This window comes from Leuresthes tenuis, unplaced genomic scaffold (genome assembly GCF_036924035.1).
Source record: "Leuresthes tenuis unplaced genomic scaffold, fLeuTen1.0.hap1 SCAF_17, whole genome shotgun sequence".
In the NCBI taxonomy this organism is placed as follows: Eukaryota; Metazoa; Chordata; class Actinopteri; order Atheriniformes; family Atherinopsidae; genus Leuresthes; species Leuresthes tenuis.
In genome coordinates this window covers 8,207,059-8,222,651 of record NW_027325371.1, presented here as the reverse complement: position 1 = coordinate 8,222,651, position 15,593 = coordinate 8,207,059, and the positions used below count along the sequence as shown (strand labels likewise).

Sequence of the window (15,593 nt, the reverse complement as noted above, 5' to 3'; positions counted from 1 at the left end):
CAAGGCTAGATTGGCATTTTAAAAAGTTTCCATTCATTTCTTCTACACATGTGACTGTATATTCAACTGCATCAAGAGTCCGTCTGTTAGGTCTCGAGTATGTTCTTGGCATCGGGCTCTGTAATTAGCACCTTTTTCTGAAGGGCTGCTAGCATTGCCATGTATAACAGGTTTTTGTGTTGTCTTGTGCCTCTGCACATATATGTATGAATCTTCAGAGTCCACCTCCAGGAAAAGAAAAAAAATAAGAGATTGTCTTTTTCCACAGCTCTATCTTTATTTTTAGAGGCAGGATGCTGATGAGAGAGAAGAGAAGAGAAAGCAAAGAGAGTGAGAGACAGAGTCAGAAGTGGGGAAGAAGGGAGAATAAAAAACAAGAGAGAGATCAAGGTGGTCAGAGGACTGTGCTGGTTCTTCTGTTTCAGGAGACTGGTAGAAAGATATGCAGTATGATGAGAGTCCTTCCTCTGAGTGAGCCAGAGAGAGAAAGGGACGTAACCACACCAACCTCTCACTCAATGGGGGGCAGAGGGGAGGGGAGGAGAGGCTGCTGCCGCCGTATAAAAAGCCAAGCCTGGGAACACAGCACCACAAACTCACCATACACACACACACATGCAGGCAGATCCAGTGGCTGCTCTGTATCTCTCACACTCACCCACTCTCATTATTCTCTTCCTCTCCCTCCCTGTCTTGCTCCTTCTGTCTCTCACTCCATTCCTCTGGGCTCTGCATACTTCTTGCTTCTTCTCACAAGTCACATTGTGTTTGTAAGTATGCGCTGAATGTCTCCCTGTGTATGCTTGGGCTTCCTCAAGTCTTTTGCATGTGTGAGTGACTGCTTGTCGACTTAAGTGTGACTGAGTGGAGCAGTGAGCTGTATTAAGTGTATGTGGGTCTCTTTCTCACCCTCACACACTCGCCGTTTCTCTTGCAACTCTTCCTGGGATCTCCGGGTCCCGTTCCTTGGTGACAGACTCCCCACACCAAGCAGTCACCATTTCCGCCCCCGGGAGACCCACGCTGGCAGCGCAGCCCCTTCCCCGACTCAGCATCGGGAGGAAGACCCTGGTGGCGGCTGCCGTGGGGGTTATGCTGGTCCTGGTGCTGGTGGTGCTCATCCCTGTGCTCGTCAGCTCTGTGGGTACAGATGCCAGCCACTATGAGATGCTGGGCACCTGTCGTATGGTGTGTGACCCCTACATGAACAAGGGCACTCCAGCCAGCAGCACAAGCTCGACTGGTCTTCAGGCTGAGGCAGAAGCATTGAGTGACCACAGTAACGTTCTTCCACCATCCACCTTGCTGCAGGGCCCGCAGGGGAAGCCTGGCAGGCCAGGCAAGCCTGGACCACCCGGACCACCTGGGCCACCGGGAGAACCAGGGCCCCCAGGACCAGCTGGGCCACCTGGAGACAGAGGGGATCAAGGAAGGACTGGGATTTTGGGTCTGGGAGGTAACGGAGCTATCAGCACTGCCACCTACAGTACGGTTCCTCGGGTGGCCTTCTATGCCGGGCTTAAGAATCCCCATGAAGGCTATGAGATCCTAAAGTTTGATGATGTGGTCACCAACCTGGGCAACAACTATGATGGCATTTCGGGCAAGTTCATCTGCAGCATACCTGGTACATACTTCTTCATCTACCATGTGCTGATGAGAGGAGGGGATGGCACAAGTATGTGGGCAGACCTCTGCAAGAATGGCCAGGTTAGTACTTTGAGACTCTTTTCGACTCTCTTGTCTTCAGTTTCAACATACCTGAGAACTCTGATGCTTCCTCTGGGCGTCCTTGCAGCTTCCTCTTAGGCTGCCTAAGGATCAGTATGTTGCAAAAAGTGTTTTTTTTTTAATAAACCACCAAATATTAAGCGTCTGTCCGCCTCCACAGCTCAGAGCGCTCAGTTGTGGCACCCTCCGAACCTTGAGATGTGTTGACTGGTTGCAAAGCCGCGTCCCTTAATCGAGTGATGCGCCCTGATAGAGCCGCATCTCGCGATCCAGAAAACGATCACAGTCGAGGCTAAGCGTGGACTGAGAGTGGGAGTTTTTGCTTTTGTCGTGTCAAATACGCTTTTTAATTTCGCATTCTCCTTTTTTATTCACTCTGAAATGAGAGGAATTTAATTGCAGTTTGTGGCGACTTTTGCTTCGCATTGTTTTGAAGAAAAATGTGGAGTGCTGATCATCATAACGCCGTAGACAGAAGTGTTTCTAAGCTACAAAAAGGAATATTACGAAGATATTGTCGCATGGTATTCACTTTTTTTCCCGGAAACAGTTACAGTATTTGTTGCAAACGATTACGCTTATCACCATCATGAAACGTGTTTTTATCATAATAATTAATAACCCATCACTCCTGTTAGAGTGGGCACAATTATGTAAAAAACACACTCATTAAACTTTTAGATTTGTATATACTACTGTAAACAGGGGAGGGAAAATGGCTCCAAAAAGTGTTTACACAATTTAGTAAATGCGGTAACAGCTTGCCGGACACCGCAGCTGAATTTATCTGCTTTCACGGTCGCGTTAAATGCATCTTTGTGATCTGTTCTCGGTTTCTTTGATACATCATTTTTTTAATGTTTTTGTGCGTCAGGGTGGTTTTGTCAAAATGTGCGCGCCTTAAGTTAAACTTTCGACCATCCGTCTATCTATTAACTTCATAGTCGTTTTGATTGTTAAAATATGGTTTAGCTTTTTTAAATTGCAAACCACAAAGTATATTTCACGACGCACTTACTGCAGATAATCTGTATGCTTTGTTCAGAATGAATGAGTCCATATTATAGTTTGTAGACAAAATCATGACAGTAAGGATGACAAATTAGGTTTTTAATTTCCTATTTTGCTGTCATATTCCACCCTGTCAGACGTGTTATTCATACTGAGGGACGCAATATTTCAAAATTAAATCTAAAACACTTTTAGGAGCTATATGATAAGAAATCTTAGAATTTACAAGGGGTGGGCGTGTTTTGCTTCCCACATTGCATTTCTTATGTAAACTATTATTCAATGATTCACAAGCTCAGCTTCACTTTGTTTCTTGCCAATGATGTCACAGTGAATTACACACTAAGATACAGTGATGTCATAGGAAATGCAGGTGGTGACAGACATTTGATCTTTTACTGCACACAAACTGCTACACCACAAGCCACATGAAAAGTATTATTTATACATTAGGAGTTAGAGATTTGCAAATGCAAACCTTATCCATAGTTAAAAACAGAGTCAAACAGGGAGATGGGATAAATCATAGATATAGGCAAAAGAAAAAACAGAGCAGCCTCTCTACTGCTTTTGTACCTGGAATTTTCAATGTAAAAATGTCTTTATAAATCGTGAAAACAGAAACCTTCTGGGGTCTTACATTACAAGTGCAAGGCTGTGATGTGTGGAGTTTAAAAAAACCTTGGCATCAGTATGAACTTGCAGTGTCACCAATGCAGCTGGAGGTTAATTCCTTTACCCTCACTAAATTTCCGCCTAGAATGAAAAGAAGAGTTACAGCGATCACCTCCAATATATAATGTCTCACTCAACAGTAATGTTTATGGGTGGGTGTAAAAGCTTTGATATATGGAAGGGGAAGAAGAACATATGTTCCTATAAAACGCCTTCTGTTACTGCTTCATTGTGCCCTCAAGAGGAGGATGTGGAAGTACTTAAGTTAGACGAACACAGTGTTCGTCTCTGGGGACCCACGTAATGTTTATAAAGTGGCAACTACTTCTCTGTCTCTGTACTCTTCTGTCCCATGCACAGCTTATGCATAAATGAGCAGTCCTCTCATGATATTTATTAGGTGTGTGCTTGGTTGATGGAAAGGGCCCAAGAGCGTTAGTTTGTGTAAATGACTGTGAATGGTTATAAATTTGATCCCAGTTACACACAACACTTATGAAGTGATGAGACTCGAGCTAAAACTCCTACAGTCACACTGGTGCTTTACTCAGCTCATTAAAGCTGAAAAAAGTTACAATATTAGTTGGGACAGTAGAGCCCTGGGAATTGCAAACAATACAAGTATTTTATCATCTTTTGGCCTCAGTGAAGTACTGCCTTTCAGGGCTTTGCAGTGCGGTTTTATCCCAGTATATGCTCCTCTTACTCCAGGGGTTCTTATAAACTGTATGAAACATCAGTATCTGTGGGTTGCTTTATTTATCCTCTGCCTTTTCCACTGCCTCTTTTCACTTGGTACAATTCAACTTAAAATCCAAACAATGTCCCCAGAACTTTGACACTTTTCAAGCTATATGGAAAAGTGAGCTTCCTGTAAACAAACAAATAAGAAGAATATTTTCAGCACACCACACTTTATTCCCCTTCCAACTTTCTGTCCTTGCACTTTTTTGGCTTCTTCAGTGAATTTTCTTCTAACTTTTGTGTCAGATAATCCAACCGATCCTAAACTTACTTGAGTAAATAAATGCTTTGCTATAACCACTCTTGGACACATTATGAGAGACATGGCACTGACAGTGAAGACACATTTGATGCACAAGGTGGAAGGAAGCAAGGTAGAAAAGACATAGTTATTGTGCTATTGTGCCATCTTGTCTATTTAATTGTAATTAAAAAAGCTTGAACCAGATCCAGGATGTGTTTGTGCCTCTCGTCTCCGTTCCCATCTTAATATTGTTATTAATCCGCAAAACCGTTTCAGAGTTAATTAAAAGCAATGACTTCAGCGTCAGTCTCTCAAGAGGACCATAGTGAATAATCACTCTGTCTCCTCCTTTAATAAGCTTCAACGTCCTTCGTGCACATGGCTCTTCCCTAGCAATTACCGCTGCAGTCTCCTCCTTACATTCACACACATTCACACATGCTCAAACACACACGCGTATGCTTGCCCCCCCTCCCAACCCACTGCCTCAACCCACCCCAACTGTGCTCTGTCCTCCATCTCTCCTCTATGGTCCACACGTGCTCACTTCTCTAAAGAAGCAGAAAGTTTTCATCTTAAAAGGACAAATGTCTTTTCAAAACAAGAAACAAGGGGGAATTTGGATTGTGACATCAAATAATCAATTTGCAAATGCACAATGCCATCAATATTGTTCATTGTTCTCAAGGGATCCATTGCACTGTCACAGAATAAGTTGGGATGTGCTGCCTTTTCTCAAACTTTGCTTCCCAAAGTTTTTCTCTTATGCCATTGAGCTAGGACAGCTTATATGTTACAAATTTCCCTGTCAAACCATTTACCTCAGTCAATCTCTACTCATAAAGAAACCTTCAGGGTGGTTTTCAGCTCTGATATTCATGAACACAATGCTGTTTATCCTGTTGCTGTGTCACAGGTAAAGCCCACACATTGTATTGTGCATCTGGTGGCAATCCCAACATTTAACACAGGAGCTGAGTGTCTGGAGGGGGTGGTTGCTGTCTTATATGATTACTGACATACGCTCTGCAGAATGATATTAATGACAAAAAATGACATCACTAAATTCGTTAAATAAAAGTTTTTTTTCCTTCCCAAAACTAGATGTAAACGTGAGCAACTACTGTATGTCTGAGAATTATCTCAACACTGATACAGCAATACTTTGACTTGATTGATTTTAACATTCTGGTAATGTTCAGACTTGCTATTCTTCATCGTGGTGTGGCTTCAGCACTGAGAGGCCTCTGTGTGTTTGCCCGGTGTAACAGAGAGACTCTGTCTGAAATAGACAGGCAGGGTTTGAGAAAGAAACCCTCAGTCCCTCGGCCTCTTTGCCTGCGGTATTGATCCCCTTAGGTGAGCGTGTATGCATGCATGCATGTTTCTACTTGTCTCTTTCCTTCCTTTGACAGACCTGTTTCAATGTTCTGTATATCATGGCACTTCTTCTATAATCAGCTTGAGAGGTAGTGGAGGCGGACCTTTGGCCTTGATCTGCTGTGTAATTGGACATCGGATTTGACACTCTGCCGAGTGGAACATTAGAGCTGGCCTAATTAGGTGCGAGGACTATTAAATGGAGATTGGCTCACGTTGTTAGGAAATACCACACAGATTGGAAATGTCAAGATGATATCGGGCTGTTATCTGCAAGCACAGTAAAGAAAATCTATCATTTACTGGTGAAGTTTCAAAACTTGTTTGATAACTGCCCTCTTCTTGTCTGTTATAAATCAATTACTTGTAAAACATTTTACACTCGTCGTCTCAAATAAAATGACAACTCAGCATTAGAACAGACACTTCCCCTGATTGCATTTCAGAATAAGTAGTTCATGAAATACCGCAAATGTCTAATATCAAAATTACCCAGAGACCGAAAAACATACAGTCAAAAATAGGCTATGGATAGTCTCCTGTGACTAACTGACTCAAGGATGCGATGGTGTTGACTCACAAGGCTTCTTCATTATAATGAGGGCCATATGGGAAATAGACAAGTGCTCCTGGCCCTCTTATGCAAACACCTCTCTCCCTGTCTCTCCCCACGCCCCTGACATTTAATCGTCCCCCGAATTCAGGCATCAGTGATACCCACAATTATTGTCTCCCTCTTCAATGGTAATCTGCATGTCAGTGGCTTCATATGAGTCACTGTCTGCAACATAACTCAGTGTGTTTAACACCTCCTGCCCCCCTGAAAATTTAAATGGGTGAAATATTTACAATCGCCCAGTGAGAGGACAAATTGGCTATTGCACTACATTTCCCTCTCATCCAACGCTCATAAAGAACAGTCCTTTTCAGGATAGCACATCCTTGGGGTTTTCAAGGAAGTAAACTGTAAAAAGGGGCTTTATGTGAACAAAGGTTAGAAAATGTTGCTGTGAAAGAGTCGTTTCAGACAGCCCTGTGGGCACTGTGGGCAATGATAGACAGTGTAGTATTGGTGCTACTGCCAGACAGCCTCAGTAATTAACTGAGCGTGATGAATCGGACAGAGGGAAGAAAAGAGGGGCTGGATTTCAGGTCAAAGTTGATACCTCTTTTTCTCTACTACTATTTCCTCTAACAGGCCTCTTTCAGAGGTAGCTCTCTCCCTGCTGACTTGTGATACTGATATTCTGACCCTTGGGAGGTTTCTGCTATGTTTGGATCAAGTATTAGTGATACATGGGATAAACTAAGAAACTGATGCTGGGCATAGGGCTTACCTTTAGAAAAACTAAACAATTTCACAAGCAAGAAGTTTGAGCTTCATTGTTTCAAAGTAGGCTGTGCAGGTACAAAGAGAACAGCTGGTGAAATGAATCAGGAGACCTTTTTCTGCTCTCATTTGACAGTAGGCAAATCTCCTGTTACCATTTCATTTCTCTTATCATGTTTTCACTTAGGTTCCTTGAACAAATGAACCTGTAACACATGGCGCTTTGTGACACAACAATTCTCTTGCAACCCATCATAGTTTCCTGTTCTCATTATTTCAGAAAAAATAGCCCCCCTTGAGTTGAAATGCTTGGAAACGTACAACTTGTCTTCCTGTGTCACTCTGACACTGTGGGTGTGTGATTGTGTGCATGTGGCAGTGAAATGTTGGATCAGGCTCAATAGCGGAGGCAAGCCATGTAAGCTGCCATTTAGCATGCGGTTCACGGCTGGAATGTTCAAACACAATTAGACAGCAGTGCACTTTGATTTAAAAAGGACCAATAGACTCGTTGATCCTAAATGGAGGCTCAACACCAAGTCAACAAATCCTTGTCAGAGAAGCCACAAGACATGTCCTTGTCACTGAGACAAAGCCTGTTGTAAAGCAACTGTCCCAGTGCGACGGTGGCTGACACAACAGATAAAACATAAAAATTTTCTTGATTTTCAGAAGGCATGTATAATTAATGCCATACAGCCAACATACATTACTATCCTCTGCATCTGCTGGATCAAAATAATGAAAAATGGCTTTTAACATGTAACACTGATTTAATTTGAAGTCTCACATGATTGCATATGAGTGGCAGTCGCTTATACTGTGCCATGAATTCATCTTTGGCATTCCTCACAGGAATACCCCCTTTTTCATAACTCTAATGTTAATATTCATACTTAACAGTGCGTAAGTTAGAAGGAGTAAATAGAATCCACACTTTGCTGTTATGGGCATGCATTATCTATTAAGTCTTGGCACAGTCTTCAGTCAGAATATTATTCAATCAAGGCCATCACGTTGATGATATGACAGATGCAAACATGCACGAGCAGCCACAAGGAAGACAATATTGCTGACACCTCATTTAACATCGCTGCAGCAGGCGCCTGCAGCCTCACGCTTTGTTTGTCCTGTCAAAGTTCTTCTACATATTCTGTGTCAAGGTCATGCACTGGCAGTTGGTTGTTTGTCGTGTTCATCTCTGGCTACATATCAGCCATACCCCACATTTGAACCTTTGGCTTACACCCCCAACAAGTTTTTCATGTGCTGAGGGGAAAAAAAAGGACAAGGAAAATAATATCTCCAAAAGGCGCTCCCTCATCATTATTTCAAAAATAGTGAGAGAATTTATTCATGCATACGTATCATTGACTGTGGCAGTTAGTCTCAGAAGGGCATGAAAACCATTAGAGCAAAGAAAAAAATAAATAAAAAATATATCATTGTGGAAGAACTAGAAGGATTTCAGGATTTTCTGGAAGTTTAGTTTCACCGTGGCATTGCATATCCTGTCTCTGCCTAAAGAAAGATGTATTTGCACTGCCCCTCTCCTCCAAATGTAAACAACTAAAAATGAAATAATAATGATAATGATGATAATAATAATAATCAGAACAAAAATAATAAATAAAGAAAGAAATCTATTAAAAGTCATGCACTTGAAAGAGAAACCAAGAAACCAATAAAAATAATTCCTCTATAACACATTTGTGACATTGCTAGAGGTTCCCTGGTTCCGTGTGTCAACCCACAAAGCAAATGTTTTGATAAAGTTTCATTAAAATCCTAACTGACAAATCCTCCAGAGCCATAATCACCTGCTTCTCCTACAGCCCAAGGCGCTAACCCTCTAATAAGATGGTGTTGACTTTGCACGCTCTTGGCATATCATATTATATTAATATGCACTGGACGCTGGCATCTCAGAATCAGAGTGAGAGGCTTTGTTTGCACATTGATATGAGATGTGCTAGATTTAATCATGCGGATAAACAATAAAGAAATGTATAATATTATATATATTTCTTCTGTATCTTAAAACCTCTCCACAGAATTTTATTAGCCAGATAAGCCTTTGGAGCACATGCATATTTCAATGTGACGGCTCTACTTGGTGTCCAGGGCATGCTCTTAAAAAGTTTGAGAAACCTTTAACACTTTATCTACTCCGCCACATCTGTCTCACTTGTTAATTATGAAGCAGAATGCACACCTGCACCAAGAGATTCGGTCGTTACAGTAAAGTCTGTCTCACTGTTTACAAAGTGAAGAAGGTATTAAGGACTGAAACGTCACTGCACATAAATAACTTGCTGCACAAATATTACTGGGGGGATCATTCCAATGTATTTCTTTTTGCAAATTGCAGCTCACTGTTAAAATTTGGCATATTCCCTTTCTAGCCCATTTCACTTTCTTCTTGTAGCTAGTTTTTCTCCATTGACAAGAAGTCTGAATAGAGGAATAGTAGTCTATACTGTATGCTTCTATTCATAATACTAAGTAATGGGGTGAAAAGGCACAGCTGCAATTTAAGTTAATCAGTTTAACTTGCGTAAATAAAATCATTGTCTTATATGTTACGTTGGTGGATGTCACATGATTTCTCTCACTGAGGGATATAGAAAAACACAGCAGCTGCATATACAGCAGAAGTTCTGGATGACATTTGTATGCAGCTCTACATAAAATGTGGAAGTGTTGTGTCAACAAAACGCTAGCACATGACCTGATGTATAGGTTCAGAATACCGTGGTAAAAACATGCCACCTCATCAGTGAAATGTTTTTGTTAAGTAGTGGCTCAAGAACAGCTCAGTTTTCATGACCTCATGTAGCTGCTTGAGTGAGTCTGTCACTGTCCTCTACAGCAACAACGCCTTTGCAAACTCTAACAGTGTTTTCTGGTTTCCATTAAAACCTTTCATTTCAGTGTAATTTCCAACTTGAGAAACAGAATTTGAAATAACTAATAAATACAAATAAGTGTCCCCAGGTTTCTCATGTGACAATGGGTACTGATTTCATAAATTCTTCAAATTTGCTATTCTAATAAGAGGTTTTTCATAAATCAGCAGAATCCGAGCTGAGAGTTCAGAAAAGACAGGAAGAGCTAAGGGTGAAAAGAAAAAAGAACATCCTAGCTTAATTAAAAAAAAAAAAAATGTCCATAAGTAAAATTTAACATTATGCTTGATAACTGAACAACATTTTAAATGTTTTTTCTGTGGGTGTTAGAAATCCTGTTTCAGATAGAAATTATTGTTTTTCTGTCAGTGTCTCATCTCTCCTTATATTTGTCAGTATGGCTGTTATGTTTATTCTTTAATAAGGCTAATCGGTCTTTCCCTATGCTCATCGACACCCGCTTGAAAAGTACCCAATTTAAAGCTTTGTGTACTAAACTAAGACAAAGCCAGAGAGGACTTTAGAATCCCCATAATGAGCCACAGAAAACTTTTCAAATACATGCAAAGTATTGATTTTGATTCAACCTTACTGACCACACTAAGTGACTAATAGGCTTATTTAACCACTGGCCACTTTAAAGGATGTATAATGCTTTCTTTTTGTCAGTCTGTACAGAAAATAATGATCTTCTTGTTCAATTCTCCTAAGTTTAGCTTACAAACGATGTAAGTCTCTTTCTTTGTATTTGTTTAATAGCATTGAGTTACAGGGCAGGCGGTAAGTGGAGAGGGTCACAACCGAATCTGAGCAGCTCGAGGTGATATTGAACACGTTAAACACAGTGGAAAACTGTCTCAGCACAATTAATAACTACAAGATGAATACAGTACAACATTTACCAGCTACAACACCATATATTATATTTCCTTCAGTTGTTAGAAAGCTAAAGAAAGTGAATATAGACCACACATAAAAAAGGAGGACTTGGCATGAAAAGTACAAGAGCTTCACTACAGCTTAAGGTTTTTATCCAGTAATACAGACAATTTCTGCTTCTGTTATAGGCAAAAGTAGCTAAAGTGGACAACATGCAGAGAAAATTAAGTGAATATTAAGTTCGAAACCATTTGCACTCAATAGTTATTGACAGTTTATTATGCATAGGCATTAGCTGACACTGAAAAAGCTCTGCCAGAGCTGCACTGCGGCCACATCCACTTTTTGTTTGTTTCAAGAGTTTATTGCCTTCAGTCTGGCTTTCAACACATATTGATGCTAAACTGGACTGAGATCAAGTGGCACTGCAGTAAAATTCCTTTGATTATCTATATCCGTACTTTAGGAAGCTGTCCTACAGCATTGTCCGAACGGATTTATAAAATGGCAGGGTTTATTGACTCCTTATGAATGTGAACACTTCCACAAAGATTTGTTCATAGTTTAAAGGGTAACTGTTCCATTTCGCACATCAAAGTCTGTTTACAATTCTTGGTAAGTGTTGTTATATGAGTTAAATAAGTTTCACAAAAGCTTGTGTGAAGAAGGAGCTATGCAGGAAGAAGCTTTCAATCAAACATTTAGTAGGTGAGAATTCAGATCCATCCAAAGAATACTGTACATGCACAGAGAGACCGGAGAAAAGGATTGCAGTACAAACAGCTGATTTCTCCTGACTTTTGAACTAATTTCTCCTCAGTTCTTATTTGGAAAAAACAGTGGGCCAAACATAGTATTTACAGTCTTTGTAAAATGACAGATTAAAGTGAACATTTAGCAGCCGTAATTTTCTTCAATATTCAGAGCCACTTTGGTAGAACACATTTCTGACACACTTACAAACAAAAATAAATGATTTTTCAGGACACATCACTGAAGCTGTACTTTCCACCCTCAAGAAGCAGCTTGTTAGATCTTAATTATCCAGGACAGATTATTAAGAAAGTGCACCAACTGCCCTGTGGTCAGAGTCGCACGTCACACACAAATACACTGAGCCACACAAAGACAAATACAGATGTAAGAATTCATCCTTTCCTCATTTTCTCTTATGCAGACTCATTCCCATGATTCTTGTAACTCATTGTAAGCACATATTTTTGCTAATCTGTATGGGTTCCCCCACAGATTTTTTTTATTTATTTTTGTATGTCTAAGTAATTTTTTCCATGATTAAAAGCCCTAAGAGTCTTTGACCTTTTGTTCCAAGGTTAAACCTTTTCCCCTTTCTTTCTTTCTTTCTTTCTTTCTTTCTTTCTTTCTTTCTTTCTTTCTTTCTTTCTTTCTTTCTTTCTTTCTTTCTTTCTTTCTTTCTTTCTTTCTTTCTTTCTTTCTTTCTTTCTTTCTTTCTTTCTTTCTTTCTTTCTTTCTTTCTTTCTTTCTTTCTTTCTTTCTTTTTCTTCTGACCACTGGGTTGATTGAAACCATAAATCTGAAACCACAAGTCTGCTTCACAGAAAGTCTTATACACACACACACATACTTACATATATTTAAAATGTTGTATGCCATGGACATATCTGACAAAATATATGAACTTGGTCTAAAGGTCATCAGTCAATGTGGCACACCACATCAAATCAGATAATTTCATTGAACATATGACAGACTTTCTGCTTATTTTTCTGTTTTAAAAACAGTTCAACCAACTTTTATAAGTACCTATGCTATATAATTTCAATGCCAAAGGTGGTTTAAGAATTTATTCTCGAAAATGCCCCACTGAGCTTATCAAAATGCTTCTCCCTCTTTGCTATTTTCTGAAATTTCTTCTATGTATTTCCAAATTATCTACATTTTTTGCATTATTTCAACATCTCATTTGTTCTTATATGGGTTTTGTACAACTTAAGTATTGTATTAGATTATTTTCTTTTTTTATTCATTTCCAAAAGTACACTTAAATTGACGCTTTTTTGCTGAAGTCATCTACACCCTACACAAGTCCATCAGAGACAACGAGACAAACGACCACCCATACGCACACTCATTCCGGTCATTTTAGACCTGACATGCATGTTTTTGGGCGTTGGGTGGAAGCCGTAGTACGCGGAGAGAACCCACGCATGCATGGGGAAAACATGCAAACTCCACACAGAAAGGCCCCAACCGGGATTCAAACCAGGAGCTGTGACGGTGCTAACCATATCTCAGTTTTCTTGAGGCAAATTTAATAAGAGGAATCTTTTTTTTTTTTAACAAAAAATAGTTGAGCTGTCAGACTATACTGTGTAAATACAGAAATCAGTACATAATCTGTCCTGCTCCTCTGTAAAAGTGGCTGTAACTGGATAAGTTATTTTCCCACGGCTTTAATATGGATGATTTATCCACCATGATTTAGTTATAGAGAAAATAAAGAAGAAAAAAAAATTAAATATGAGGTGTGAGTCAATTTTACATGGAATAATGCTGTTTTCATACCTTTAGTTCAGATTTACAGAAATGAAAATAAGTTGAATTAAGTATCCACTTTATTAATAAAAAACAATTGGAGTGGATTGAGCTACTTGTTGTAGCTAACAAGCCTACATGTTAAATTCTCAGACATGTTCATTCTCCCATTTCTGCAGGTTCGTGCCAGTGCCATTGCTCAAGATGCTGACCAGAACTATGACTACGCTTCCAACAGTGTCATCCTCCATCTAGACGCAGGCGATGAGGTTTACATCAAATTAGATGGAGGCAAAGCCCATGGCGGCAACAACAACAAGTACAGCACTTTCTCTGGCTTCATCCTCTACGCAGACTGAGAACAGACAAATACAGAGACAGTCAGACTGGAGGAGACTCAGAGAAAGGGTTGTATGAGGGGTGTGTGTGTGTGTGTGTGTGTGTGAGTGTGTTAAAAGCTGGAATGCTATCTAGTTTTCCTAATTCTCCCCATCATCACGGACACCTCTGCTTCATACCCATCAGCCAAGACTTCCAGGCTCTGCAGCCAAGCCTGGATGCAAAGCTCCTGAGGATGTACTGAGAGGAGCTGGCGGCTATCGTGGGTGGAGTGGGATGTTAGATAGGCTGGTTTTTCTGCACTCCTCGCCACAATACTGACGTGTAAGAAGCTCCTCACTTTCAGTGTCTCTCCTCTTTAGCCCTGCTCCATTGCACAGAAATATCAACAAAAATGAAAACCCGGAAAAAGTGGATGATCTTGCCTCTTCGCTCCTGTGACAGCAGACAGCTGTGCCGTCAGTGGACTGGACTGACTGAAACTTGTAGTGTCGTTACGTGCAATTTAGATTGTGTTTTTATTTGTAGACATGCATATTATTCTAAACAAAAGAGATTTTAAAAAAAGAATATATTTGTCTCTTGTGAAGATATCCTGTTTGAATGAGAGATGTTATATGTGGTGCAGCTCACAGATCTAAAAGCTGGACAAGAAATATTTAAATTGAGACTTTCAGTATTTTATTGCAGTGGGTGTTGTTCTTCATCCCTGGGTATTACAAAATAACTATATATTATTATGTGGAGAATAGCATTTTCTGCACTTCCGATGTATTTGGAAAAAGAAACATCTCATATAGACAATATCCCTTTCACAAACCACCTCGCACTGTTTCTTAAACTGTCACACAATGTCCTGCTGCTTTTCGGATTAAAGTTGAGTTGAAATATTCTTTCCATTGTTCTAGCTTTATGTCGATGCTCCACTTGGCACAAGCAGCCATGTGAAGAAGTAAATCTTCAGATTCAGGGGTAACCCGTCTGAAGAGCGCTGATCCTTTCTTCTTCTCTGCTGTGCTGACCTCCAAGCATTCTGGCTCCTGATGCAGAGGGTGAGGGGGAGAAATGCTCAAATGCATACAGACAGAGAGAAACAGAAGTGTGTGAGACAGGGAGGTAGAGAAGGCAATCAAGCACAGTAACAGTGAGTGGGCAATTTTTCTGTTTCACTGTCTTCACTGGATGTCATCCATTCATTAGCTGCATATTCAATGACATAAAGGCATTATGGTAATATTTAGTCAACATAGCAGCCTGACAGCTTGCTTGAGAATGAAACTGATTGAGTGATTGACTTTGCTTATTATGACTGCACGTTTGAGCGTATGTATCTGTGTGTTTGCGTTTGTGTGTGGGTATGTGAATTTGCATATCAGTAAGTGTCTGCATTTTAGCATGTGCCGTGCCATGACGACATCATTCTTTCTCAGAGTTGCAGTTTCTGTGCTACAGCCAATGACAGATATTTTACTCAGCAGCCAATGAGATTGTGTCCTGTAGGGTGGAGACTCTATAGCTACGATGAGAAGAACAAACAGCTTGTAATGGAAATCTATGACTTGTTTATCTTATCTTTTGAAACTGTTGAATACATTTAAATAATAAATGGAATTTTTTTGAAGTGATTTGTCTCACGAGAATTCTTGAATCCAAAATACACTGATTAGGAAAAAATGATCGGTGAAGGATTTCATTCTTCTGTGAGGCTCACTACAGCTACAGCAAGGAATGGGACTTTCCTTTTGGTTTCTTGTTCTATTTGAACAATGATTCATAACAATGGACTTTCAGAATGGACAGCAATAATTAAAAACAAAAAAAAGATTAAAAATCAGCA

The 15,593-nt window shown here is 40.1% G+C and overlaps 1 protein-coding gene across 1 annotated transcript; it reads left to right on the top strand.

The window, feature by feature from the left end:
- Positions 1–896: 896 nt before the first annotated feature.
- On the top strand, positions 897–15,369 carry c1ql1l2 (complement component 1, q subcomponent-like 1-like 2). The gene is made up of 2 exons (XM_072368628.1): positions 897–1,710; positions 13,597–15,369. Exons 1-2 carry the CDS (start codon positions 1,093–1,095, stop codon positions 13,774–13,776), a joined length of 798 nt encoding a protein of 265 aa, XP_072224729.1. The 5' UTR covers positions 897–1,092; the 3' UTR covers positions 13,777–15,369.
- The last annotated feature ends 224 nt before the right edge of the window (positions 15,370–15,593 follow it).

Bases quoted from the DNA above. Each gene is read 5' to 3' on its own strand.
- c1ql1l2 (XM_072368628.1), top strand. From the start codon at position 1,093: ATGCTGGTCCTGGTGCTGGTGGTGCTCATCCCTGTGCTCGTCAGCTCT. The intron at 1,711-13,596 runs GTTAGTACTTTG...CCATTTCTGCAG, and splicing joins ACCTCTGCAAGAATGGCCAG to GTTCGTGCCAGTGCCATTGC.